A 27,989-nucleotide genomic window follows, 5' to 3' on the forward strand; every position below is an offset into this window, starting at 1 on the left:
AGCAATATTATAGTAGTTAGGACTGAAACGGGGGGATGGGCTACTGTAGTTTGGATGGTCAAGCAGGATCCTCTGAAGAGGCGACATTTTAGTGCAGGTTTAAACAGCAAAATTAACCAGCCATGTAAAGATATGAAGAAATAACATTCCTGTTAGACTCACAGCTAAATAATGTTACGTTTTTGTTTCTGAAAGTTTAGCTATGGTGCCTCCACCTATGATACCACAATTAACATTTCAAGGGACTGGCCCAGCAGAGCTGTAGAAACATTCCAAGTTCCTGATCAATAGTTATAGTGTTTCTGCTACAGACTGGCTCTAGAAACACTAGTGCCTTAGGATTATCTCAGTCAACATTTTCACATAGTCTTGGACCACTACTGCATTTAGGAATTTATTTTATTAGCAATACAGGAGCTTTAAAACAAATCAGGATGTGGGAAAAAGTCATAACATTTATCAGGAACTAAAGCAGCACTGTTTAATAAAACTTGCCGCAGTGATGAAAATATTTTATGTATATATGATGTCCAGAATGGTAGCCACTAGTTACATGTGGCTATTAGGTGCTTCAAATGTAACTAGTGCACTTGAGGAGCTGATTTTTTAAAAATTATATTTAATTTAATTTGAATGTAAATAGTACCATGTGGCTAATGGCTACCATATTGACAAAACAGGTCTAGAGAATTAATTTTAAATAAATGATCAGTGTTTTGGACCATACAAGTTAATTAATTCCTTAAAACTCTTAAGCCACACCTTTGGAGTATTAGAAGAGGTAAAAATGAAACATTTAGGGGCGCCTGGGTGGCTGAGTCCGTTGAGCATCTGCCTAGGGTGGTACCCTGCTTCTCCCTCTCCCACTCCCACTGCTTGCGTTCCCTCTCTCGCTGTGTCTCTCTTTGTCAAATAAATAAAATATTTAGAAAAAAAAATGAAACATTTATATCTTAATTTACACTTTATTGGTTAAAAGCATATCTTAAACACAATATATTTATAATGAATTAGTCATGTTTCTGCCAGCGCACCTTCTCATTTGTTTTTCCTGTGACGAAGGCTGAAGTCTAGTTTTCTCTCCTTGACTTTGGAGGTAATGGTGCAATACTCTGCATAGGGAAGAACTAAACCAGAACAATATACAAAAAGCTATTAAATTGAAAAGCACTAGTCTCTGTTCCCTTGATGTGTTTTGCATTCACAGTGTTAATTTCCACCATTTCTGACTAGTAAGAAAAAGCAGTGACAGAATCTGATTGAGGAGGGAAAATCTGAAAGGATCTTCTGGGGAAAAAAGTAGGTATTACTGGTGTACTAAAAACAAAAAAAAAAGAGAGAGAGAGAGAAAGAATGAATGAATGACAGCATAAAAATATTGCAAAGCAATAGATAACCTGTATTATTTGTTGGTCGTTAACAGTAGAAAATATCTCATTTTTTATCATAGCAATGAATATTTTATTTTCTTATGATTGTTTGTTACTAATCTTTAAAAAAAAAACCTGCAGAAATTAGCTATCAAAGTAATAATGTTCACTGAGCCCTAGAATAAAGTTATTACAGGTGGAAATGCATTTAAGAAGGTTAATAGAAAAGAGGAAGAAAGATTTCCAAGATTTTCCAGAGACAATTTAGATTATTATTCTAGTTTGGCAGATTGAACTCAATATATATACATGTTTGAGAATGGCTATTGGTAGTCACATTAATTTTGTATAAACTGTATCATATGAGAGCTATTTGAACCACCAAAGCTAGTAATAATTACCATATTACCCAAGGCCATCTTTTTTTTTTTCCTCATCTTCAACTTTGGCTTTGGAATTGAAAGCAGCAACGCGTATTTTGTAAAGTTCTATAAAAATATATTGTAGGACACATTTTTTATTATTATCAGTAATACACAGGTAATGTTTTTAATTGTCAAATGACTGATAATTTTTGTTAATGAGTTTGAGCACTAAAAGATAGGTGAGCTGGACCATATGTCACCAACTCACTTACTTTATGCAGGAGATAACTCATTATTTTCTTTTCAGAAAATAATGGTCCAAATGTTGCCAGATACAAAAAAATCTGAGCCGCAAATATCTAACATTCAGAAACATTATATCATAACTGTAAGGACCTATTTAACCAGAGACTTCCATTAAGGTTAAACAACAACCTTGTTTAACCCTTAAACTGTCCCTGCTCCCCTTCCCCCAGGGGACTGACTTAAAAACAAGTCCTGGAAACCAGCTGCAGGTAACAAAGGTTGGGTCAGGCCAGGTGGAGACATCCAGTCAGTGGGGGGTTACATACTGTCTCCCTAGCTACCAAGGAGTATGGGCCCCGCCCTTTGGGAGTCTTTTGGGTGCCAATTCTAACCAAGGTGTGATAGGCTGGTTCAAATGTCTACTAGGGCAAATTGTAATTCGGTTGGTCACCTAGCATCTCTGTGGGGTTTCCTGTGTGTGTTACAATCTCATTGGTCACCTCTGCGTGGCCAGGCCCGACCGCATGGCCTTTGCCCTTAAAAGCTAGTCTGTGAAACAGAGAAAGATCGCCCTCTCTGTAAGAGCCGCGGCCCTGGCCGGTCAGTTTGATTCTTGGTGCTTGGCGTGAAATAAAGCTTTGTGTAACCTTTGCTTTATATCAGTCTCGCTCCTTTAATCACGGACCCATTTTTGGGGGGGCATAACAATAACAATGTTTTTTATGTTGTTTTTAATTTTACATAGAATATTTATGAACTTAGAGTAAAATGATTCATTTTTTAACATTCATTTAAATATTAACCCTTTTAGTTAAATTAAAATAGTACTTTCTTCATATAATAACCAATAACCAAATTTTCAGAAATAGATATGTGACATAAAGTGAGATTCATCTATATTCATTATGTTTGTAAAATGAATTACAATTGCAAATTCTTTTTTAACCATACAATAGAATTCAAGAAAAGTTGAAAAGCTCTGCAAAAAAGATAAATATGAATTTATTTTGGTCTTAATATATAAGCAGAAGACAGAAAAAAAATTAAATTGCTCAAGTAAATAATCGGGTTTCCTCTCTTCACTTCCATGTGAATTTGAATCCTCTTGAAGAGATGCAAGCAGGGTTACATAGTTTCAATTATACTGGAACTTTCATCTATCTTCCCCAATAGACAAGTTTGAAATGGGCATATCAAAAATGATCATTTGAAATACATACTATATTGAGCAGGGAGGAATTTTTCCACAGACTTAAATATTTTACATAAACTCGTCTTTTTTAACACTTGTTTTTTATTACTCTTTAACACCTAATTTGCTTATTATTATCTGCAATATTGATTTGTTCACTTGATATCCTCTCTCAGGAATGTGTTTCATTTTTTAGTGTTTACTACTTTACCTAACTCAAATTCCTTCTTTTCTCCAGGCACTGCCAATGTGCTTCCCTCCAAAAATCCCTAAGGCTTTCTTTTCTGACCCTCCCAGGTAAAGCACAATCTCTGTCAGACACTTCTAATTCTCATTTCTTTAAAAAAAAAAAAAAATTAAGAGACTTATTTGGAGAGAGAAAGAGAGCACGGAGGGAGAATGAAAGGGAGAAGCCGACTCCCTGCTGAGCAGAGAGCCCCGGGCAATGAGATCAGGACCTGAGCGGAAGGCGGATGCTTAACCCTCTGATCCACCCAGACACCCCCATAATAATGAAGTTTTAGAATATAAATGGGGTTCGTTGGGGTGAGGTCTGGAGCCGGTGACCAAGAAAGAATTCTTGAGACATCTCTGGTGCAAAATGGTGGTTTATTAAAGCACGGGGTCAGGACCTGTTGGCGGAAAGAGCTACTGCACCGGGGTTGTGAAGAATGGCTGATTCTATACTATGGGGTTGGGGAAGGTAAGGAAAAGGGGAGTTTCAAAAGGATTTTCATATGCTAAAGAGGACCTACAAGATACCAGAGACCATGCCATTGTCCGGTTAAGGTTGTTTTTCCCCTCTAGCAACACATTAACATTAAGATAGTTGGGAGATGCAGGGAAGGATGTCACACCTGTGCCACCCAGGCATGGGGGGGAGGAGAAAGTTGCAGTCAGCTTCTGCTTGCCTTCTGTTCCCTCATCAATAGTTCTCATTCCTTTTTACTTACTTTACTTTCCTCCTAATTTTAGTCCTTCATTTCTATATCCGTTTTCTTATATATTCTATTTTATTGACCTGGCATTGGATGCCCCATCAAGCTGCTATCTTTTCATCATTTCATAGTGTATTCTGTGCAGTTGATTCTAGAATTGCCTCTCTTTCCTTAGTTTTCACTCCACCCCTCTGAGAGTACCCATCTCCATCACCTGCCACTTAAACTTCAGGTTTTCAAACCTCATTTCCTCTTCTCCCAAAAAGTTACGTCCCCTCCTGCCCATCATCACCCTCAGCCTGATGGGGCATAGATTATTTTATACTCTGCTTTGGTATGATGTACTCTCCTTTGGTGCATTAACTTCCTTTTCTACACTACCCCTAAAACTTTCCTATGAAAGCCTAGTCAACACATCCTTCTTTACCTTCAGAAGCTTCTGAAATTCCTCTCAAATTATGAATCTTCCAGCCAAGTGAAAAGAGACATTCTATCTCTTTTATGCAAAAATATTACCATGTTGAACTTCTATACTTTGTCAAAACATCATATCCTATATACGCTGTGTTTAATATTCTGTCATTAGATTCCTTATTGCTTAGAATAGTTCTCAAAAGTTATTTGGCCATCAATAGTTGTCCGGGGCTCTATTATTTGACTGAATGATTAGGAAAGTTTATTTATTTATTTTTGTTTTGGAGAAATTTCTCCCCCCCCCCCAAAACTAAGCAAATAGTGCTTATTCATGTTTGTTTATTTGCTAGAAATGAAACAATAGCACAAGTGCTTTCCATTTGTTAATGGTGATAATCTGACTTCTTCAGATCTGCCAGAGAACTCAGTCACTATTTTATTGCATGGAGTTTGTTGACAATTTTCTTTGGGTTTAAGGAAGGGCAGTAACCTTTTGAACTCGTTTTTTAGTAAATACACCACAGCAAAACATTGGCAACAGAAGGAATGTTTTCAAGACCATATTAGCATAAAGCAATTAGGCAATGATAATGAGGATTAGTCTCTCCTGTTATGGCAACAACTGCTCCTGAACCCTGAAACAAAGTCACTTAGGAATCTTTCAGGGTTTTTTGCTCTGTAATTTCTTGGGAATTCTACTCTTATCTCTTAGGAGCAAACCTCTAATTCAACGTAGGCCTTTAACATGTAATTTGTTGACAACTCACTTTGTGTCCCTTGGAAAGGAAAAAAAAAGTTTCCCCCTGGCACATTTCCCTCCTGGGCCTCCTCCTGCCTTCCTCCCGCACCCGCCCCACTCACAGTCCAAGCCTCTGCACTTGCTCAGCTTTTAAGTGGAGTCTATTGATGACTCTTTACTTCTGTTCAGTGTGTTATTCTTATTTCTGATTGTCTGCACTATCCACTTCTTTGAGTTCAGTGAGTTTCCTTTTGTGATTGAAGAAGAAGCCAAAATAATAACAATAATAATAATAATAATAATAATTCATAGTACTAACTCAACCTTTGACTTTTCCTATGAAGCATCTCTTTTCTGCCCTCCATGGCATGATCATGTGCTAGCATTGTGACCACCTCCAACCACTCTACAAGATGCAATGGGAATAAATGGAAAGATTACTTAAAGGGCAGTAAGAGTCCTTGGAGAATAGAGTCTTTGTTTTAAGTAAATATCCCTAGAGGCAGTGAAGCCTGAATTGAGGCTTTTAAAAAAAAAAGGTGGGGTTGGGGGGGAAGCAAAGAATGATAATGGTACTCATGGGAAAGAGGGTAACATGGAGAAACAAGCTTGCAAATGGACCATTTCCATACAGTGGTCTAAGTATGCTGGTAGATGTTTGGTGTTTACAGGGGCAGTAAAGAGGGTCTGAGAAAGCCTTTCTGTGCGACAGCTTAAGTTAAATATTGACCAAACCAGTCCCCCTGCATCCGGGCCAAGGAAAAGATTGGTCCTGTCTTCTCCTTTTCACTGTTTGATTTTCTCTTTGAACATTTCCTCAAAACCTAGTGCGGGCCATTGCGGCAGGGCTGAGGAGTACAGGGTTTGAATAAGATAGATAAGGTGCATACTGTGATGACAGACAGGTGAGCAAATAAACAAGATGATTTCATAGAACAATAGGTATTATGAAGAAAATAAAACCTGATGAGTTGATCGCAAAATGACTGAGGAAAGTCTAGATTGGGTGGTTAAAAACTAAATTGAATACACTGCCCTATGTACCTTGAGTAAAAATTGCCATATACTTTATTCAGCAGGAACATAGTTTTTAGTGTAAATGAAGCATCTTTCTTCAGGTCAAAAATAAAGTGATGGTAATTCTTGATAGGTGTGCTAATGACACAGCTGTTTTCCGGCTCATTATATTCACTAAATGGTAGTTCCCATTTTAGAGAGGCAGCGATAACAGCATTTCACACAGTCTTTTGAAATTAGTTGTTTGCCTCTGCTCCCCTCTTGATTGAATGTACACTCTTAAAGAGTTCATATTTTTGGAATCTAGAACTGCTAGTGCAGTGGGAGGAATGAAACCTTTTATATTTTTCAACACTTAATTATATGATATGTGAATTGAAATTTAATCTCTCTGCCAGTATTCATGATCCTCAGATCCCAAAGAAGGGGAGGAAAGCAAAATGTCATAGTACTGTGTGGTGCAATTATATCTGGAATTTGAGGCTCCTTATCTTAAGTGCGGTGCGCTGATGAAGCATTTTTTAGTCCACTGTTCTTTTCAGCATCATAACCATCACAAAGTGATTTCTGAACAAGAGTGGATGCAAGAAGAAACAAGAAAAAAGGTAAGGATGTAAAAAGAAAACAGGGTCAACATACACACATTGATTTTTCTCTTTCTCCTCAGATCTTTCTGTTCTAGGACCTAAGCAACACTTCTTCACCATTCATTATTCACATATATAAATGAATTTAAAACCATAAATATTTATGTTATTATGTGTTATGCATGAATAATTATGAATTTTTAAGTTTCAAAAATTAGTATTCTTTATGTCAGGACTAAATAAATGCTAATTAACAAGAAAGTGATCCACATCTGACACATCACTTAACCTTTTGGTGTCCAGATTTTTCAATCTAAATCAAAAACAAAGGATTTTTTTTTAACATTTGGAGACTATAAAAGTTACTGTGTATATTTAGCATAAGTAGTAAACAAAATATCCTGTAAAGGCCATATCTCCCTTCCTTTGAAACACAAATATATTTTATTTATTAGAATAATTTACATTTCATTCTTCCTTGAAAATAGTCAGACATTAAGGAATATTCCAGAATTGTGCATTCTGAAATGATATAGAGTCACCTGTTACTATGTTACTTCCTTCCCCTATTATCAAGAATCTGTGTTTTGAACGTTTTTCAAAAATGTAGACACTATCCAAAGTGATTTGACCTATAGAGATGGAAGAATTTTCCTTTTTTCCTTGTAGGTTCTTTGGCTGATCTAATAATTAAATTGACATAAAACAGATTAACAGAAGAAAAGTAAATTTAATTCTGTCTCTATGGAGCCCAATAAAAATAGAAGACCCAAACGTAAGCCAGACAATTGAGGTTTATATGCCATCATGAGCTAAGGAATGGGAAAGGAGGCTGGGACTTCAAAGGGGAAGAGGGTAATTCACAGAACATAAGAAAAGCAGATGTTTGGTAATTAGGTATTTGCCGTGCTATACATACTGGTTGTTCCGATAAAAGTTATCTCTGGTAATAGCTCTCTTTCTGCACCAGGCCACCTATCTAAAATATTTTAGGTAGTTCTGGGAGAAGCAAAATTTTTTCTTGAACCTGCTGGGTCTTGATTGCCTTCAGCTCAAAATAACCACATGCCAAAGTGGCACATTTGGGGGATGGCATATTCTGCTCCCCTTCAGACCTATTGTGATGCACTGCAGCATTACTTCTCCCAGAACTACATCTGGTTAATCTTTTTTTTTTTTTTTTAAGATTTTATTTATTTATTTGACAGACAGACAGAGAGCCCAAGTAGTCAGAGAAGCAGGCAGAGGCAGAAGGAAAAGCAGGCTTCCTGACAAGCAGGGAGCCCAATGCAGGATGCGATCCCAGGACACTGGGATCATGACTTGAGTCGAAGGCAGACGCTTAACCAACTCAGCCACCCAGGCGCCCTACATCTGGTTAATCTCTGAAAACTGTGTCTGAAAAATCATTGCAGAAATTCATGACTGTCTTAGTAAGAAAGTATATTTTAGTGGTTGCTTTGAACAGGTTTTCTCCTAAGGTTTATATAACAAAAGCCAGTTTGTGTCAGCTCTTGTGATAAGATAATGAAAGCTTCCCAGAATGGCATTGTCTTTGCCAGATACATCTATTAAGCATTCCTTAGAATTTTTTTTTCCTCCAAGTTATAAATTTACTTTTTCTTCCCAGTGTTGAAAAAGAAATATAGCTAATTAAATGTAAATGGCCTTGTTCTCTTTCTTTAAATACTACAATACCCTTTATAATTCTTGGTACAGGCAGTAAATTTGAATACAATAGTGTGAAATCAAATTGGTGCATTTATAATATATTTGTAAAGTTTTATAAGGAATGATTTTTTTTTATTTTCAGTTCACACATGTTACTGTTGAATGGAGCATGAATTACACTTAATTAAATGGCACGGACATAGTTTTGTTTCTTTTTTTAAAGCCTAAAGATGTTGGTTGTAGCAGCATTTACAGTAACGAATTTAAATGGCTAAAATGGGGGTGCCTGGGTGGCTTAGTCAGTTAAAGCTCCAACTCTTGGTTTCTGCTCAGGTTATGATTGCTTGGATTGTGGGATCCAGCCAGAGCCTAGCTCTGGGCTCAATGGGGAGTCTATTTGAAGATTCTGTCTCTGCCCATCCCCCCATCTCTCAAATCAATAAATAAATCTTAAAAAATAAAAATGCAAATAAATGGCTCAAATGGAGGCTTAATAATCTTACATTTGCTAGCCTGAATACTATACAACTGTTGCAAATACTTAGATATAATATCATAATTTTTTTTTTTAAAGATTCTATTCATTTATCTGACAGACACAGATCATGTAGGCAGAGAGGCAGGCAGAGAGAGAGGAAGAGAAGCAGGCTCCCTGCCGAGCAGAGAGCCGGACGCGGGGCTCGATCCCAGGACCCCGGGATCACGACCTGAGCCGAAGGCAGAGGCTCCAACCCACCGAGCCACCCAGGCACCCCAATATCATAATATTTTATCATAACTGAATTGCCTACATATTTTCAGTTTTTTTATAAACTGAGTATATATTTTAAACTCATAAAAAATTTCAAAAATACGGAAAAGTTGGAAGAATGGTTTAACAACTTAAGTGCTTGCCTGTGAGAGAGAGAGAGAGAGAGAGAGAGAAAGCAACGCAACATGCATGCCCAAGTTTTTGGTGAAACGTTTGAAAGAAAGTTGATAGCAGAAGACTTCATCTCTAAATACCGGATCCAGGACTACCTGTACACTGAATTTGGTTGTTAAATCTACGTAGATCTTTTAAATGACAATTCTTCCCAGCTTTTTCCCCATGGCTTTTGTTGTTGTTACTGTTTTCTTGTTGAGACCAGGTCAGTTGTCTTATAAACTATGCCACATGCTGGAATGTATTTGTTTGTTTCTTTTCAGTGTCATTAACTTAACTCCTTTCTTCCTATAAACTGGAAGAAGTTAGGTGTAAAGGCTCAATTAGATTCTAATTTAAACACGTTTGGCTTCTACCTGTTTGTACTTCATGAATGATTCTGTGGCCTTTAATGCTTAGCTATTCTTTCTTGCATTACATATAATACCAAGGTTGCCATTATGACTGATACACATGTTGAGCACTTATTTAAGGTGGCAACTACCGTATCTCTGTGTTGTAAAGGTACACTTTCCAGGTTAAATTTAGCATAAATATATACATATACACACTAGTGCATGTGAAATTTTAATAGTGTGATGGTTTGTAACAATCTGAGTTTCCTAGTTTTGATATTGTAGTATAATTATGTTAAGAGTTATCATTGGGGAAGGTTAAGAAAGAGTATATAAGGAATCTGTTATTTCTTATAGGTGTAATGTGAATCTGTAGTTACTTCAATATAGAAAGTTTTATTTTTTAAACAGCAGCTAATTTATGGTTTTTAGTACTGTATACTGCTAACAATGAATAAGTTAACCTAATAATTGGTATTTATCAATTTTTATGCCAATAGGTTCAGTAAGTATGTATGAGCTTGGTCAAGCATATGCGATTATTAAACATTGTTTAAATATTAAATTTTATAAGAAATTCTGATCATTTGCTTTTACTCTGTGCTTTGAAGTCTATCTAAGGCAATGAATCAGTTGAATGGGGTAAGTGTTAGCTATTCAATAGCAGCTGTACCAAGATAGACTTTTTCTTTCTGCAACTCCAGCATGGCCATCAGTCGTCTTAACCTCAAATTTTCCTTCGTTCTGCCTGCCCCTTCAAACAGTGGCCAGGGATGGTAAAATGCGGATGTCTGTCCAAGGCTCAGAACTCATTGCTGTTTCCTTCTTCTTGCTCAGATGTACATAATGACATATGCACTGTGGCCTCCCAGACTCCAGTTCTGTGAGGCCGCTTGATAAGTCTGGCTAGCAAGGGTGGCCCCAGGGTGGCAAGCACTCAGCTGGGTGTGTCACAGGTCTCCTTTGGCTTTGAGAAAAAGTAGAAGGAAATACAGATCAGAAGGCCACTATTTTTTCCTCTCCCCTTTAAGCATTCATGCGAATAGCTTTTTCCCTTATTATTGCCATGACTTTGTCTTTCATTCACTATTACTACATGCCTGATTTTTTTTTAATAGGATCTACATTAATTTTGAACATCATATTTCCCAGACACTCTCTTGGCCACATCATACATCCCCAGAAACAGTACATGATTGCTTGTAAAGAAATCTGTATTTATAGACAAACACTTTTCTATATTTTTTCCCCATAGTTAGTGAGTTTCCTTGATAAGAATGCCATTTTAGTAAATAGTCTGATACTCATATTAAGCAGTTACCTTGGTTTGAACAATGTCATCCTACGGTGGTTTGATGAAAAAATAGAAAAATTTGTTTATTAAGCATGTGTAGGTCTCCACAATATGCCAGACACAGTTCCCAAAGCTGATAATTCAATAGTAACGAAATAAACTGTCCCTACTTCTATGGGCATATAGCACAGTGGAGCAGGAGGAAGACTGTGTCACTTTAAAAATGGTAATATAGGGGTGCCTGGGTGGCTCAGTGGGTTAAAGACTCTGCCTTTGGCTCAGGTCATGATCCCAGGGTCCTGGGATCGAGTCCCGCATCTGGCTCTCTGCTCAGCAGGGAGCCTGCTTCCTCCTCTCTGCCTGCCTCTCTGCCTACTTATGATCTCTGTCTGTCAAATAAATAAATAAAATCTTTTATTTTAAAAAATGGTAGTATGGTAACAGATGGTATAAGTGCTGTAAAGTGAAATTACAGACTACTATGGAACAGTATAAACAGTGTCACCTAATTTCAGCCATGGGTCAGGTAAGGCCTTTCTTTGGAAAGGAAATTTCAGCTAGAATGCGTAGGTGATTCATAGTTAATTGGATGAATGGTATGAGGAAGGGAAAGAACATTCAAAGTAGAGCAAATGGTATAGAAGTCTTGAGGAAGAAAAGAGCTTTACTCTATCAGAAACTGAAAGGATGCCGATGCAGGTAGAGCGTCATGAGCACAAAAGGGACCTGCAATTGGTGCAGGGGCTGGAGATGGGGACGGAGTCTGAATTCCATTTTAGATGCAGTAGGAGGCAAATTGGTAGCTTTGAGTTGGCATTGCAGTCATCTCCATGAAATACAGTGGCAGCTCAGAGTAGGATGGTGACAGTGATGATGGCAAGGAATCAAGAGTTTTGAGATGCTATTTCAGAGGTGGGGAAGACTGGAGGAAGCCCACAGTGGCATGGCAGGCGAAGGCTGAGAGAGCAACTGATGCTTTCTGGAAATGTTCTTGTAGACATGTGAGGTATTCACAGATTTACATCAAGTTTTTGGTTAAATAATGAATCTATAGATTAGAAGAGAAGCCAAAGTAGATCAGGTTTACTAATTGGCTTCTAAAAAGAGGTCTGAAAATAGCACCCTTTCCTGAGAGTAGATCAATAACCGATCTTCATATTCAGACAGCAGGAGGATACTTTTTCTCTAGAGTTGTCAGCAAACAATATGCCTGTATTAATACAGAATTTTAAAGGGAATTAAAAAAAGCAAACTAAATTTCTTTATTGCCTCATGGTGTACACCCTGCCATACTCTGTGTATTTATCTATGCGAACAAAGTAGTCTGCCTGGGTCCCATGCTACGTGGAAAGAAAAATCTGTGTAAACTTGTATCGAAAGTGAAATATTGGTCTTTAAGTAGGAATTCCTCTTTGGTAATTTTTAAGCACTATTTTTTTCATGAGTTGATTTTGCAAATGTGCTAATTTTGATTATTTTTAGGGTATGCTTCCACCCCTTCCACTCCCTTTTATAAGGGCTGTAGCCAAAAAAAGGCCAGTGGCAAGATAGAAACAACAGATTTAGAGCTCAGATTCTTCTTTTTTCCCTTTATACTGAAGGCCAAAACAAAAGCTACAGTGTTTGGAAGGATGAAACAGTTTTTTTTTTCCCCTGCATGTTTCAAAGACCTTTATATATCATACCTCTCTAAATAATGGAATATATACTAAATGTCTGCCTGTTCAAGTGGAACTTGTGTACTCTTGTGACATCTGCATAGCTTTTGACTTCTGAAAGGATAACTTAACCTTTACTTTGTCCTTTCCTCCTTAAATGTGTTTGCTTTTAAGAAATATTTAGTAAGCTTCTACCATGTGCAAGATATTTTTCTGGAAATGGGGAGCCACAAATGAACAAACATAACTTTGCCATCATGGAGCTTATATTCTAGTGGAGAGAGAATGAACAATAAACAAAATATGTACTGTGTTAAACAATGATCCGCATGGTGAAGGGAAATAAAGCAAGGGAGAGGGAGAGTGGAAGCACATGTGGGTGGGTGGAGTGAGGGAATTCAATTTTAGATTGTGCGGTCAGAGGAGGTTTCACTTAGAAGGAAAATTTGCATAGAGACTTAAATAACATTTTAAATATCCTCTGTCTACGAATCGTTCACAAGCTCAATTTCTGAAATGGCACTCTATAGTGACTATGATATGTTTACATCCTCTGTGAGAGAGTGCTTGCTAACTTATTTGTACTGTTGCTTTCTACCACTCTGAGAAGGTGTGGATAAGTTGAATAGAAGAAGCACAACCTGAATATCGACAGTTTATATCACTCTCTGCCAAGGCTGCTGTCAATGAGAAATCGTTCTGATTTCACCTATTATTCCATATTACTTTCTGAATTTTTGCAAATTGGCTTATCTTGAGGCAAAATTCCTGTTTCTTCCTATATTAGTGGCAAGTTGAAGTTGTGTTCCTATCTTCACATAGCAGCATATGGCTGTTCCAAAGAGCCACTGGCCTTGTCTCAGTACTGGGTAGACAGAACAATGTGAAGTGCTTCTCTGAGAAAAATTGGAATATGGTTCAGGCTTTTTTTTCCCCTGATTTTTTTTTTTTTTTTCCCAATCCTTCAGCTCAGAGAGCTTTCAGTTTCATTGTTCCATTAATAATCATGGTCAGTTATTTCTTTGTCAGAGTCCGTAGGTATTTAGCCATTTTTTTATTTTTGGATATACATTACAGTAACTTAAGAATATTTTATGTGGGGGTGCCTGGGTGCCTTAGTTGCTAAGCGTCTGCCTTCGGCTCAGGTCATGATCCCAGGATTCTGGGATCAAGCCCTGCATTGGGCTCTCCGCTCCATGGGGGGCCTGCTTCTCCCTCTCCCACTCCCTCTGCCGTGTTCCTTCTCTAGCTGTGTCTCTCTCTGTCAAATAAATAAATAAAAATCTTTTTAAAAAATGAATATTTTTTGTGGAGGGGCATTTGGGTGGCACATTGGTTAAGCCTCTGACTCTCGGTTTTGGCTCAGATCATTACCTCGGGGTCTTGGCCTGGAGTCCCATTTAGGGCTCCACACTCAATACAGAGTCTGCTTGGGTTTCTCTCTCCCTCTTCCTCTGCCCTTCCCTGCCATTTTCTCTCTCTCTCTCTCCCCCCAAATAAATAAATAAATCTGTAAAAAAAAAAAATAATCAGAATATCATCTGCTCAGATACTATAGCAGTAAGCCCTGGATCTTCATGCCCATGTAATTTTCCTGAATCAATCTTTTCACAGAATAACTCTGTATTTTAAAATCAGTTTAATGTATCTACTATATGTGAATCAAGATATGTATTAATTCAGGTTAGCTGGTAGCATAAAAATTTTCAAGAAGAGGTTAATAACGTAAGAAGATATTGGTAGGAGAGAGATGCATGGCTAGAGCCATAATATGGCTGAAATCTGAAGAGAGAACAAAGAACAGCAGCAGAACTGTAAACAGGATTGTGAAGGAAAGTAAGATAACGAGTTTCAATATAATTTTAACAATAACAACAGCCAACTGTGTGCCAGGTCTTCAGAAAATCCTTTAAACAGTAATTAGAGGCACCTGGGTGGCTCTGTCCATTAAGTATCCAACTCTTGATTTTAGCTCAGGTCTTGATCTCAGGGTTCTGAGTTCAAGCCCTGCACTGGGCTCCACACTGGGCATGGAGCCTACATAAAAATAAAATAAGGCAGTATTTATACTACAAGTCAGTTATTAGTTTGTAATAACTCAATGACTAGTATCTTGACCTGGATGACCATTATTAAGGGACAGAGCAAGAATAGGATACAAACTTAGAGGTGTTAATTAAGCTACTTCCTTCTTTTTATAAACAACAAAGTTCATAGAGAAGACAACTCAAGGTAACTAGAATGAAGTACAACTACCCAAAGATTCCTAAGAAAATTTTTATATTTGGATTGGTTTAGATGGAGAAAGGTTTATTTTTATCATATCACCTGAAATCCAAGAATCCCCAGTTGACTCTGTGTGTGTGTGTGTGTGCGCGTGTGTGTGTATGAATGACTATATAAATAACTCACAAATCCTAGAAAATCTAATCAGTTAAACTATTGTAAGCCAAAAGATTGGGAAAGCCCTATAATAAATCATTTGTTAATATCTAAGTAAGGGAAATTAGAAATATTTTCATGAAACATACTTATCTTAGTACAAATAAATGTTTTCCAAGTGAAATGTTGTTTGTAAATACAAAATTTTGAAATGAAGTGAAACAGTATACTTCAAAATATACCTAATTTTTCTAATATTAAAGCACTTTGAATAGTTTTCATTCTGAAATTTTCCATAGAAAATAATTGAATGTCATGCCATTACTAAGAATTTATGGAAAAACATATTGTGTGCAAGCTAATGATTAATTCAACAACATTTATAAGCACTTGCTATGAGACAAGTCATATATTTTCACTAGAGATAAGAGTAGACACTTTTTACATAAAATAACTGATGCTATGATTGAGTAAAGTCCAGATATTGTGAGAGCATATTGGGGAGGCAGTTGACGCAGACTGGAATCACTTTGATAATTTTTTTTCAAGATAAATTTGTTCATTTAGGGTGACCATATAATTTATCATCCAAACCAAAACATATTTGAGGGTGAAAGAGGACACTACTTACAATTACAGGGGACGATGGGTATAATGTGGGCATAGCAGGAGAGATGGCCTCTTTATTCCATCCCTAACATTTTAAGTTTGTGTCTGTAAATATATACATGTCCATATGTTGCTCTCTTATTCAGGAATACTGACTTAATCCACAAATCTGGCAGGGACTTGTCTGTACTACTTCTGTTTTTTCCATCTAAAAGCCCTGGAGATAATGTAAAATGTTGAAGTTAAATATTTTTACATTATCTTTTAATCACATTGTATGGATTAGAGATTGGAAGGTTAGCTACAAAAACAACTGTCATCACTGTAAGCAAGTTGATTAGCTGTTTCTTTGATGTTTTTGATTTGAGACAGTAAAAATGACACTAGTTTAGTTTTAGAAGGGTTACACCTTTGCACAGGGAAATGCGATGGAGGCCTGCATGTTTGTTGAGAGATGCTTTTGCTTGGTTTGCAGGACCAGTGGTTTTGGCGAGTGAGAAACAACAGGGTGATGGATGGATACCCCATGCAAATTACTTACTTCTGGCGGGGCTTGCCTCCTAGTATCGATGCAGTTTATGAAAACAGTGATGGGAATTTTGTCTTCTTTAAAGGTAAGGAATTTTCCCATGTCTTGATCTGTTGTATTTTGGTCATTTTGTCCAGGGCTCTGTAGCACACATAGAGATGAATAAATAAAACCTGTTCAGTGAAGTTAGGTAGCTAATTGAGCTTCTGAAATGAACTGTACGTGTTGACTAGAAATATAAATGAAAAGGGAAAAAAATAAATATAAATGAAGTAAAATCAGTGATAATGTTTAACTCTCTAATTTATGTTTTCTTATATGGCATTCTCATATATAAGTCAAATTTAGAAGGCATTGTGTGATTTCTTAGAATTTTTTAGATTTGGCTTAAAATACCAAAAGAAATGAAATGAATGAATGAATTGGTAATAAAAAGTCATTTTCCCACTAACTAAAGGTTTTTGAGTTTTTTTAAAGAGTATTTGGAGTTACTTGCTATTTTTTATAAAATGAAACCTACATTACTTCTTATTTTCATATATGGTATAATCTCTTAAGCTTTACTTGATTTAGTAAGTTTGTTAGTTTCCAGTAAACTAAGAAATTGCTCATAAAGGTGAGGAAAATTCATGAGTGGGAAAAAAATTCACCCAATTAATTTCACCAGGTAAAATTTATTAGTTGTTATTTATCTAAGTGACACATTTTAATTGCACAAATACTAACTGTCTGGCATGCAAAAGTAAGATTACGTGGTAACATGAACTTATCTGGGCATCTGGGTGTCTGTTAAGTGGCTGACTTCAGCTAAGGTCATGCTCTCACAGTCCTGGGATTGAGCCCCATGTTGGGCTCCGTTCTCAGCAGGGAGTCGTCTTCTCCCTCTCCCTTTCCTTCTGTCCCTCCCCCTTCTTGTGCTTTCACACTCTCTCTCTCTCTCTCTAATAAATAAATAAAATACATTTTTTTAAAAAGTGAACTTAGTCAAGTGTCTGGTATTCCATCCTTAAAATTGGCTTCTAAACAGTAAGTCATAAACCTGTGGGGGGAAACGCAGGGAAAAGAAAGAGATTGAGTTGGAAGATTGACAGAATTGTGAGGAAAAGATATGATAGAACTCTCCTACAACCCAGCAATTGGTATTTACCCAAAGGTATTTACTCAAGGATACAAAAATATTGACTGCATCTTGCCATTTGCAATGATGTGGATGGAGCCAGAGTATATTATGCTAAGTGAAATAAGTCCATCATATAAAAACAAATTTAAGACACAAAACATAAATATAGGGGAAGGGGGTGGCGAGAGGAAATGCTGTTATATTTCCCATGTCTTAAACCAGGGATTGACTTGTAACTGAGGGTTGATGGAGGGAGGGAATGGGCTAAATGGGTGATGGGCATTAAGGAGAGAACTTGTGATGAACTCCGGGTGTTACATGTAAGTGATGAATCACTAAATTTTACTCCTGAAACCAGTATTATACCATATATTAACTAACTAGGATTTAAATAAAAACTTGAAACAAACAAAAATATCTGAACTGAAACTGAGAAGAACTAGAGTGCAGAACATATCAATTGATTGATTGACTAAATGAGTGACTGATTGAATCAATGTATTAGCCAAGAGCCTAAAGAGCTGAAAAGAAGTTTAAACAGGCATGGAGGTAGAAGGAAAGAAAAAGGGGATCTTAACACCTCAAAAAAGCAATTGTTCCAACTTCAAACTAAATGAATTTATAGTAATGATGAGGATAATGAAAATGTAGAGTATAAGAAACACTTGTAATATTTTTTTTTTAAGATTTTATTTATTTATTGGTTAGAGAGAGAGAGAGAGCACAGGCAGACAGAGTAGCAGGCAGAGGCAGAGGGAGAAGCAGGCTCCCCACCAAGCAGAGAGCTGGATGTGGGACTCGATCCCAGGATGCTGGAATCATGACCTGAGCCGAAGGCAGTCACTTAACCAACTGAGCCACCCAGGCGTCCCAACACTTGTAATATTTTAGGTGAGATACAAACTATCCATATAAAATGAAAGTGTATACCTGGGATTTATTTTCTCTTCACAAATTGTTTCTGGAGGAAAGAAGGGGTATAGTACATTAGTTTTAAGCACATGAGGATTCTGCCACCATACTGCCAGTTTTGAACACTTAATAGCTGTATGAACCGGACAAATCATTTAATTCTCTTTGTCTCAGTTTCTCCATCTGGAAAAATGGGATTAGTATTACTCCCTATCTCAGGATTAGCTTGAGGACTAAATAAATTACTACATGTGAGGTGTTTGGCACATACAAGTTTTCAATAAATCTCAGCTACTGCTATTACTAGTATGGTTATTGGTAATTTATTGCCCTCCTGCTATCTAAAATAAGCATATAAATGAAGTGGACATGCATTGTACCACTGTGGACAAAGAAAGGACACCATGTAAAGGTTCTGAATCTTAGGGGCATACCAATCTTCGTTGGTCCTATGAACAGTAGCAACAGAAACAAAGGAAGAATAAACAAGAATAAGCCCAAGGTAGCTTTCAGCTTGAAGGCCATCCCAGGAGGCATTGTCTCCACAGGATCCTTAGTGCTCTCTGACAAAACTGCCTGAGCAGAAACTGCCATAGTCATAAATCAGTGTTCTGACAGCTCTTTACTGCCTTAGGGACTTCTTACTTTTATTCATTTTGCTTCATCTCACCCATTCACTTGTGGAATGGGCAAGCTCCTTTTGATTTTTCAACAGCCAGCGGAAAAGGTACCACCTCAGAATGTCCCTCTGTCCCTCCTCTTTAAAGTAGTACCTTCCAACTTGCCCATGGAATCCACAACTTCCAGGACAGCACATGGGAAAATCTGAAGTTACCTACAACATTCAAATGTAAATTTCATGAGGGACGCCTGGGTGGCTCAGTTGGTTAAGCGGCTGCCTTCGGCTCAGGTCATGATCCCAGCGTCCTGGGATCGAGTCCCACATCGGGCTCCTTGCTCAGCAGGGAGCCTGCTTCTCCCTCTGCCTCTGCCTGCCTCTCTGTCTGCCTGTGCTCACTCTCTCTGACAAATAAATAAATAAAATCTTTAAAAAAAAAAATAAAAAAAAATGTAAATTTCATGAGATTTATCCATATTTTCTTGCACACTACTGTATTTTCAGTTCTTAGAACAGTGCTAGTGCATAGTAGGTGCTTAACAAACATTTTAATAAAAACAATATGGGTGAATATGATTTAACTCAGTATGGTGTTTCTTACGTTATGATGCTAGCAATAGGAATAATTTTGTTTCTTACCACATATTTATTCAAATTCTGGAACACTGTGCTTGTCAGTGGTCTCTTCTGATATACTGCCAGTATCAGGAAATGCCTGATCTTAGAACTCTTGTCATTCCAAGGACCGGGCTGTTGTACTTCCTTCCTCCACTTCTCTCTCCACAGTTCTTTCGAGTAAACCTTCTCCAAACCCAGCCGTGAATATGCAGATCGCCTGTTCCAAATATCTTTGCTTTTCTAGAGGGAGCCAGAAGCTGGGTAACCCAATAAGACCACCCCTTCCTTAATATCCACCTTACCACTGGCAGGAGAGTTAAGAGCTTCAGAACGCTGGACTTTATATACCACTGCCTTTGCTACCCCCACCACAACAATCACAATCAAAATGACCATCTCAGCTTGCCACCATCTATTTATGACCTTTCTCACCTCAAAAGTACAGCGTTTCTGAGGTATCAAATCATTCCTCATCCTAAGACTATCCCCTCATTTGCTCTATGGGCCATAAGATAGTCTAAACCACATCTCTAGCAGTCCAATTTCCCCTTCCTATTCTAATTATCTACATACCATCTCAAAACTATATATTTCACTTATTTATTGCTTATCTGTATTCCTCTTACTAGAATATCAGCCCCATAAGTGCAAGATCTTTTCTCCTTTGTTCTTTTTCTTTTATACTGCTGTATTCCCCATATCTTTAACCAGGGATTGACAGACTTTTTCAGTTAATGACTAAATAGCAAATATTTTAAGCTTTGCAGCCCATACCATCTCTATTACATATCCTTTTTTTTTTTAACCTTTAAAAATGTAAGAATTCTTCTTAGATCATAGGCTGTACAAAATAGGTATTGGTCATAGTTTGCTGCCCTCTGTTTTAAATAATACCTGCAATATAGTAAACACTAAACAAAGATTTACTGAATGAATAAAGAATAAAGTTCCAGCTCTGATTTGTATCCATATTCACAGCCCTATCAAAGTTAGTCTGTCCTGGCCATACTGGACCTTTGCTACTAACGGACTTAAACATTACTCTTCTTTAGGTTGCTTTTCGCTTGGCCTTATTTACCTTCAATTTCTTTCTCTTTGTCTTTCCCTTCTTTTCCTTTATGTTTCTTCTCTTCTTCTCATCTATACTATGCAATAGTACTTGTACTCAAGTAGCATTGCCTTTTATTCATCCTGTTGAACTAAAGTCCGTGTTGGGATATAAACTTATTTAATCATGCATTTCCTAAATGTACTCAGTATTAGCCTTATTTTCATCTTCCCTAAAAATCTGAAGGTATGGATTTCAATATAAGTAAAAATGAGTGTTCAATTATAAAGTCTAAATACTATCTTAGTAATATAAAAATAGGCATAATATGTTATATTCAAATGAATCTTTATAAATATCTTAAGAAAAATAGAAAGCCATAGATCTGATCAGAAGTTAATATTTTGGTATAATTTATACAATTTTTAAAAGTTTAGGTGAAGTTATATGTGTACATATATGTCATATGGAGTGGGAGTAGTCAATACATAAATTATGAAAATATGAAAACGTAAGCAACTTGTCCTCTATAATTGTGATCAGTTCTACATTCTTAACAGAATCTTATTGCTTTTCAGTATGTTAAAATATAGTATATCAAAATATATTGATGTATCCTCTACTTACAGCCAAAATGTAATAATAGGGATCAAATTTATACTCCCACCTAAATCTACCAACAACTGGAGAAAGTATATAAAACCATGATTTTCATGACAGCAGACAGCAAGAAACAAAGGGTAGTAAACCTGAGAGTCAGGAAACAAAGCGAAATGAGCCTGGAAATTATCCCAGTTTCCTGTTTTGGGAAACTTTCCAGGCTATGGATGAAGATAAGAGAATCCAGGTGGTGTTCAGAAGACTGTCTCAGTTGAGAGGAACAGAACTGAGAGTCAAGGGATAACAAGGTAGCTGCAGTGCACGGAACAAAAAACAATGCAGAGGAGAGAGCTGCATAGTGCAGACACAGAAATTAGCAGAGGAATCCCCTAAAGTATGGGAGGAAGAATTGGTAAGCATATGTATGTAGGGAAACTACTGATGTATAGAGTAAGAATCACTTAATAGGATGAAATAGAACAGTTCCTGACACACAGCACTAACAGTACTTATTTCTACCTGCTACCTCTCCATGGCCATTGGATAGAACACCGAAAAGGGTCTTACTTAAGTAGTGGGAGTGATTATCTAGAATATTCCACTCCTACCTTAAAAAAAAATCTTCAAAGACTGAAGCATTCAAATTGTTTCCAAGTATCAGTCCTAGGACAAAGCTCAAGAATATTTCTAAGGTACAAAAATATTCACCCAATGAGGTCAAATTCACAGCAGGGACCTCGTCCATAAGCTTGGGGACAGACAAGATGTCACATATCAATTTTATTTATTATTGTACTGGAGATTTTATGTAGCATAATGAGGTAAGATATATAATAAATAAAACTATATTCACATATAATACGACTGTCCATGTTGAAAATTAGATGCAGTCAATGCATTATTTCTAATGAACAAATGAATTTAGCAAGGTTGCAGGATGTAAGACCATTACACAAAAAGTAATTGTATTTCTCTATATTTTCAAAAACTGTGAACGTCTGAGATTTTACCCTGTTTGTAAGCTAACATGTTAGCCTGCCTCACTTTCATGGATGTTGGCAGAAAAACAAGATTTCCAAGTTAGAGAAGAAGACAGAGACAAAGGCAGTAGCTAGAGTATTAGCCATTTGTATGAGTCCCCTGAGCCCCTGATTCTCAAAGGGTAATGTGAAGAGGTCCAGGTGAATCCTGTACATGTAATCAGTTGCATTGCAGGAGAGGAACCACAAGCTTAGAGAACCCAAATATTTCATAATGAGCAGTAAGCTTGTTTAATTTTTTTTAAAGATGTTATTTATTTATTTGACAGAGAGAAAGAGAGAATACAAGCAGGTGGAACATTAGGCAGAGGGAGAGAGAGAAGCAGGCTCCCCATGGAGCAGGGAGCCCGATGTGGGGCTCGATCTCAGGACCCTAGGATCATGACCTGAGCCGAAGGCAGCTGCTTAACCTACTGAGCCATCCAGGTGCCCAGCTTGTTTAAATTTTATCTCAAAGGGAGACGTTTTCTTTATTATACTGGACAATAAGCACATCTTTTTCCTTAGCTGTGGAGGAGACACACTCTATAACCCGATTGTTGCTATATAAATATCTTTCAAAATGTAGTCCAAAACAAAGGCGGTCGTTGCCTCTGTTCATCAGGCATGCTGAAAATCAAGTGACTTTATCGAGAATTGTCTCCCATCACATAGTAGCAAGGAATAGTCAAGAATCAAACATTTTAAAAAATTACAGTAGCATCAAAAATATTAAATACTTAGAGATCAGTCCAAAAGGTACATGAATGACCTCTACACTGAAAATGCAAAATTTGCTAAATGAAGGAAAGAAGACAAATAAATGAACAAATATGTCTCATTAGTGATTTGGAAAACTCAATATTATTACAACACTCACCAAATTTGTCTGTACATTAAGTGCAATACCAATCAAATCCCCACAAGTCTTTTTGTAGTAATTTAATCATGCTGATTATAAAATTCGTGTGCAATGGAAAAGATCTAGTATAGACGAAACCATTTCTAAAACACTGATTGAGTTTAAGTCTTATTTTAAAGCTCAGGAATGAAAACAATGTGGCATTGTCGTAAAGATTAACAAAAATCAGTGTAACAGAATACAGACTCCAGAAAGACTAAAAAAGATGGAAAAATAATTCTGATAAAGGTACAAAGGAAATTCAGTGGAGAAAAGATAATCTTTTCAACAAATGATGCTGAAACCATGGGATAGCCATATACAAATATAAATAAAGTCTAATCCAAACTTTGTACCATACACAGAAATTAAATGGTCCTAACCTAAGTAGGAGTTTTAACTATAAAACTAGAAAAAAAAAAAATAAGAGGCAAGTATATGTGACTTTGGTGTAGGCAAAATTTCTTATGTTTGATTTCAGAATCACAATCCATAAAAAAATCGATGAATTGAACTTTATCAAAGTTAAAATTGTCTGCTCTTCAAAGATACTTTTAATAAAAAGATATGCCATACACTAGGTATATGCAAACCATATATATGATGAAGGGTTTGCATCCAGAAGAGATAAAGAATTCTCAAAACCAAAAAAGAAAAGAAGCAACTGAATAAAAATGAGCAAAGGATTTAAATAGCAACTTTACCAGGGTTGATATATGGATAGTAAATAACCACACAAAAAGATGCTTACCAGTATTAATCATTAGGGAAATGTAAATTAAAACCACCATGAGGGGGCACCTGGGTGGCTCAGTCAGTTAAGGGTCCAGCTCTTGGTTTTGGCTCAGGTCATGATCTCAGGGTCATGAGATTAAGCCCCACATGGAGCTCTTCACTCCGTGTGGCATCTACTTGGGATTATCTCCCTCTTCCTACCCCAACCCCACTTGTGCGCTCTCTTTCTCTCAAATAAATAAAATCTTAAAACACTCACACAACACACACACACACACACACACACACACACACACACACACACAATCAGATACTACTGCATACTTAATAGAACGGCTAAAATTGAAAACACTGATCATGCAAAGTGTTGACAGTTCCTTTAAAAGTTGAATACACAGTTACTGGGTGATGCAGCCATTGCACTCGTAGGTATTTTCCCAAGACAAATGAGAACATTTGTCCAAAAAGGTCTACAGAAATATTCCAAACAGATATATCTGTAATCATCCCAAATCAGAAGTAATTCTAATATCCTCAACTGGTGAATGGATCATTATATCCATATAATGAAATGCTACTTAGCAATAAAAAGGATGAATTACTAATTTACACTACAACATGGATGAACCTCAAAGTAATTATGCTCAGTAAAAGAATTCAGACAAAAAAGAGTATTCATATTAAACTCTTAAGAAATGCAAACTGATGTATAGTGACAGAAAGTTGCCTGAAGGCAGGTGAGAATTGAGCAGGAGGGAACACAAAGGAGCATGAGAAATTAGGGTGATGCATATGTTTATTATTTTGATATACTGATATTTTGACAAACACATACATATGTGAAAACTTATCATAGTATATACCGAAATAGGTGCTATTTATTGCATGTTAATGGTACGACAGTACAACTTTACTAAAAAACAGCTTTACTAAGAACATCAGTTTATGTTGTAATAGTTTAAGTAACTATATCATAAATTTAATATACTGGTGACTATGGGTAGTAAAATTTTACTCCTGCATTATTCTACAGCATGTTAATTATGAGCATCCAAATTAACACTGTGCTGGTTTCAGCCCCTTATTTGAGCTCTGTGATAATTAAGCAGAGGGTCCCCATATAGCAGAGATGTCTCATTACCAGCAGCCTCTCTTCTTGGCTACATTTCTAGTATCATTGAGAATAGTAGTATGAGAAACTAACTATATCTTAATATAATCTATTTACTGAAAATATATTTAAAGCATAATTTCAATTTAATCTTAGAATTTACTGCTTATAATGATTGTAAATGTATTCTCTAATAAGTATTTATATTGGAATGACTATAAAATATAGGCTGATGCTTGCACTTGAAATAATTTCATCATTTTTATTTTATATTGCTTATCTATTTTATTTTTATTCTATTCTAATTTCCCTACTCTTATTTTTTGTCTAATTTTTAGTTATATTGTACTATGTTACCACATATTTTTCCTTTAAGAGCCTTCAAATTTTTGTATAATAAAGGTGTAAATAAGTGGATAAATATTTTAAGGAATTTTTTCATTCTGTCTCACATATGTATATGTGTGTGTATTATTTTTAAGAAGCAAGTATATAATATCTCCCTTTACTAATCAAGGTTCCTCTCAGTGTAGCTGCTTATATTTGAGTGTGAAGCCTATATAGAAGCCATACAATTTTAGCTAGTCAGCTATTTTAACATCACTCAGGTAAATCAAATATAATAGAGTAACATTTTATAAGCACAATCAACCCAGATGTTTATACTCTCAGTTACTAGCCATGTTCAGGCTGAATGGTTATGAGATAATAATATCAAAAATCAATATTGAAAATTGAATTGGTGCAATTCTCAAGAACTGAAAATAATTTTTAAAATGAACTTTCCAGTGTTGTCAAAATCAGTAACAGTCAAAGTCAAGTAGTCAAAAGGTCTCAAAATTTATATTGTTTCTATAATTTAATAACTTTAAGTGGTACTTATCCTGTTTGACAGTTTCGTTTCAAGAGGCAAAAATCATTTATGGAATTGGAAGCAAAATATCTAGGATGTTAAAGAGCAGGGTAATAAAGTTTAGGAATAAGAAGAATAAAAGATGTATATCAAAAAAAGATGTCTAAAATATGTGACACTGGAAAGTGGCAAAGAAAATAACTGGTTAAAAATTATTTATATAACTTGCATTATACTTTTATTTCAAATACTCCTATAAATCAGCAATTTCCTTTTGCTTCTTGCAAATCTTCACTCTTAAGAGGTTTAGGGTGTGCTAATGAAGTTCATTTGAGGTAGCTTACATAGTGCAATAGATAACCTAAAAGATCTTTTACTATAAATAAATGAATGCAGTGATTCCTTATTACCCTATAGGAGGTAATGGAAAATTTATTACTAAAAAGCTACACTAGATTAAGGAATCTACATTCAGTGCCCTTGATACACACAAAAATAGATTCATAACATGTGAACTGTGCTATTTTCTTGAATTATAAATATTCAGAGAATTTTAATATTAGTGCTTATATTATATATTGGCATGAGTAATCATCTAAACCAAGGGACCAAACATGTATTTGAAAATCTTCCTTGATCATTTGCCTCTACTTATTTATAACAATTCAAAAATTCCATGTTTTTACTATGTCTGTTTTTATTCACATTTTGTTTTTAATTTTTTTTAATTTTTCTTATTTTTTTATAAACATATAATGTATTATTAGCCCCAGGGGTACAGGTCTGTGAATCACCAGGTTTACACACTTCACAGCACTCACCGTAGCATCACATTTTAAACTACAGTATTTTCCCATCAGTAAATCTTGTGTCTAATTTTTTTCTCATTTTCAAAAACTTTTATCATATCCTTTTATTTACTGTGTTAGGTTTGAGTTCACTGGGAAGCAAACACCAAAATAAAATTATGAGGAGAGAAGTAAGCCTCTAAAAAGCAAAGAGAGAAAAGGCATGACTGGCCTGGAAAGCCTTGGACTATGTTGTAGATGTGACAGTGTCTTGGCAAACCAAAACAGAGCTCTAGAGCAAAGACTGCCTGTTAGAGGAGTCTCACGTAGTGCGGCTTTCCTAACAGCACACGGGAGAAGAATGAGGCACAAACAAGTCAGCTGTAAGAGAATGGGAGCAGGGGATCACAGCTGGAAGGACTGTCGCACCAAACAACACCTCAATCCAGTATTTATTAGATACAAGAAAACAAAGGAGAAGAAGGTTATACATTAGCCATATGTCTAGTAGGTAAACAAGGAGGAATGTGAGTCATATGTTGGTCACAAGTTTTAGAGGTAAACGAAGTAAACAAGAGGAGTAGGGTGTGTCTGGTCCAGCAGCATGGTATTCATAGTTGTGCAAACGCACTTAAATGGATTACCTTAGTGGGTAGCTTTCTCTGAGGTAGGAGAGACAAAAAGGGAAGCAGGGCAATGTTCCCCCATGAGCCGGCCAGGTGTTCCTAGCTGTTCGGCTTCAAGGACGTGTATCATCCCCTCCATCAGAGGCCTCTGCTAGTAGATGTTTTTCTCAAGGTCATCTTTAAGCATGCTTGCATGACCAGTACAACTCCTCATTAGTTGAAGTTATAGGTTAAGTAGTATATTATTCTGAGGGACGGTTACAATGTAGGGCAGAAAAAATGGCCAGGATTTAGGATGTGCCATGCTCAGTCATTGGCTGGACAATGCCCAAAAAGATCATGGCTTTGGCCCATCCCAAAGCACTTAGCTGACTTCTTGGCCCAATTATCAGATCTGAAGGCATTCAGTTGATAAATAGGCCAGTTCTTTCTTGAAGAGAAGTCTAATAAGCTGCCGAGTCAATGGCTGCCACATTTGTGGAAGTATTCAAAACTCTCTCACTAAATGATGTTGTAGAGCCTGACAAAATAAATGCTGGTAATAAAAAGCTGTACAATCCCCATAGTTGGGCATTTGTTCAAATTTCTTGAATAACCAGCCTATAAACAATATGGAAATTAGCACTTAATTCAAATAATTGGCACTAACATAGATCAGTATACTTAATCACTTATTATTGATATTATTTATTTGAATTGGTATCAAGCAAATTTGAACAGTGGAATATTCCATTATATAAAAATAATAACTCCCATGTACTGGATACC

At 36.4% G+C, this 27,989-nt stretch overlaps 1 protein-coding gene across 1 annotated transcript in view; it reads left to right on the forward strand.

Moving 5' to 3' along the window:
- The window catches only part of MMP16 (matrix metallopeptidase 16), a gene marked incomplete at both ends in the record, with an annotated part of 282,739 nt that overhangs the window by 231,441 nt on the left and 23,309 nt on the right, over positions 1 to 27,989 (forward strand). Inside the window, one exon of the mRNA XM_080800746.1 lies at positions 16,218 to 16,356. Coding sequence (XP_080656872.1) covers positions 16,218 to 16,356 — 139 coding nt within the window. The remainder of the gene's footprint in view (positions 1 to 16,217; positions 16,357 to 27,989) is intronic.

The sequence above is a fragment of the Martes martes genome, assembly GCF_963455335.1.
Source record: "Martes martes genome assembly, chromosome: 4".
In the NCBI taxonomy this organism is placed as follows: domain Eukaryota; kingdom Metazoa; phylum Chordata; class Mammalia; order Carnivora; family Mustelidae; genus Martes; species Martes martes.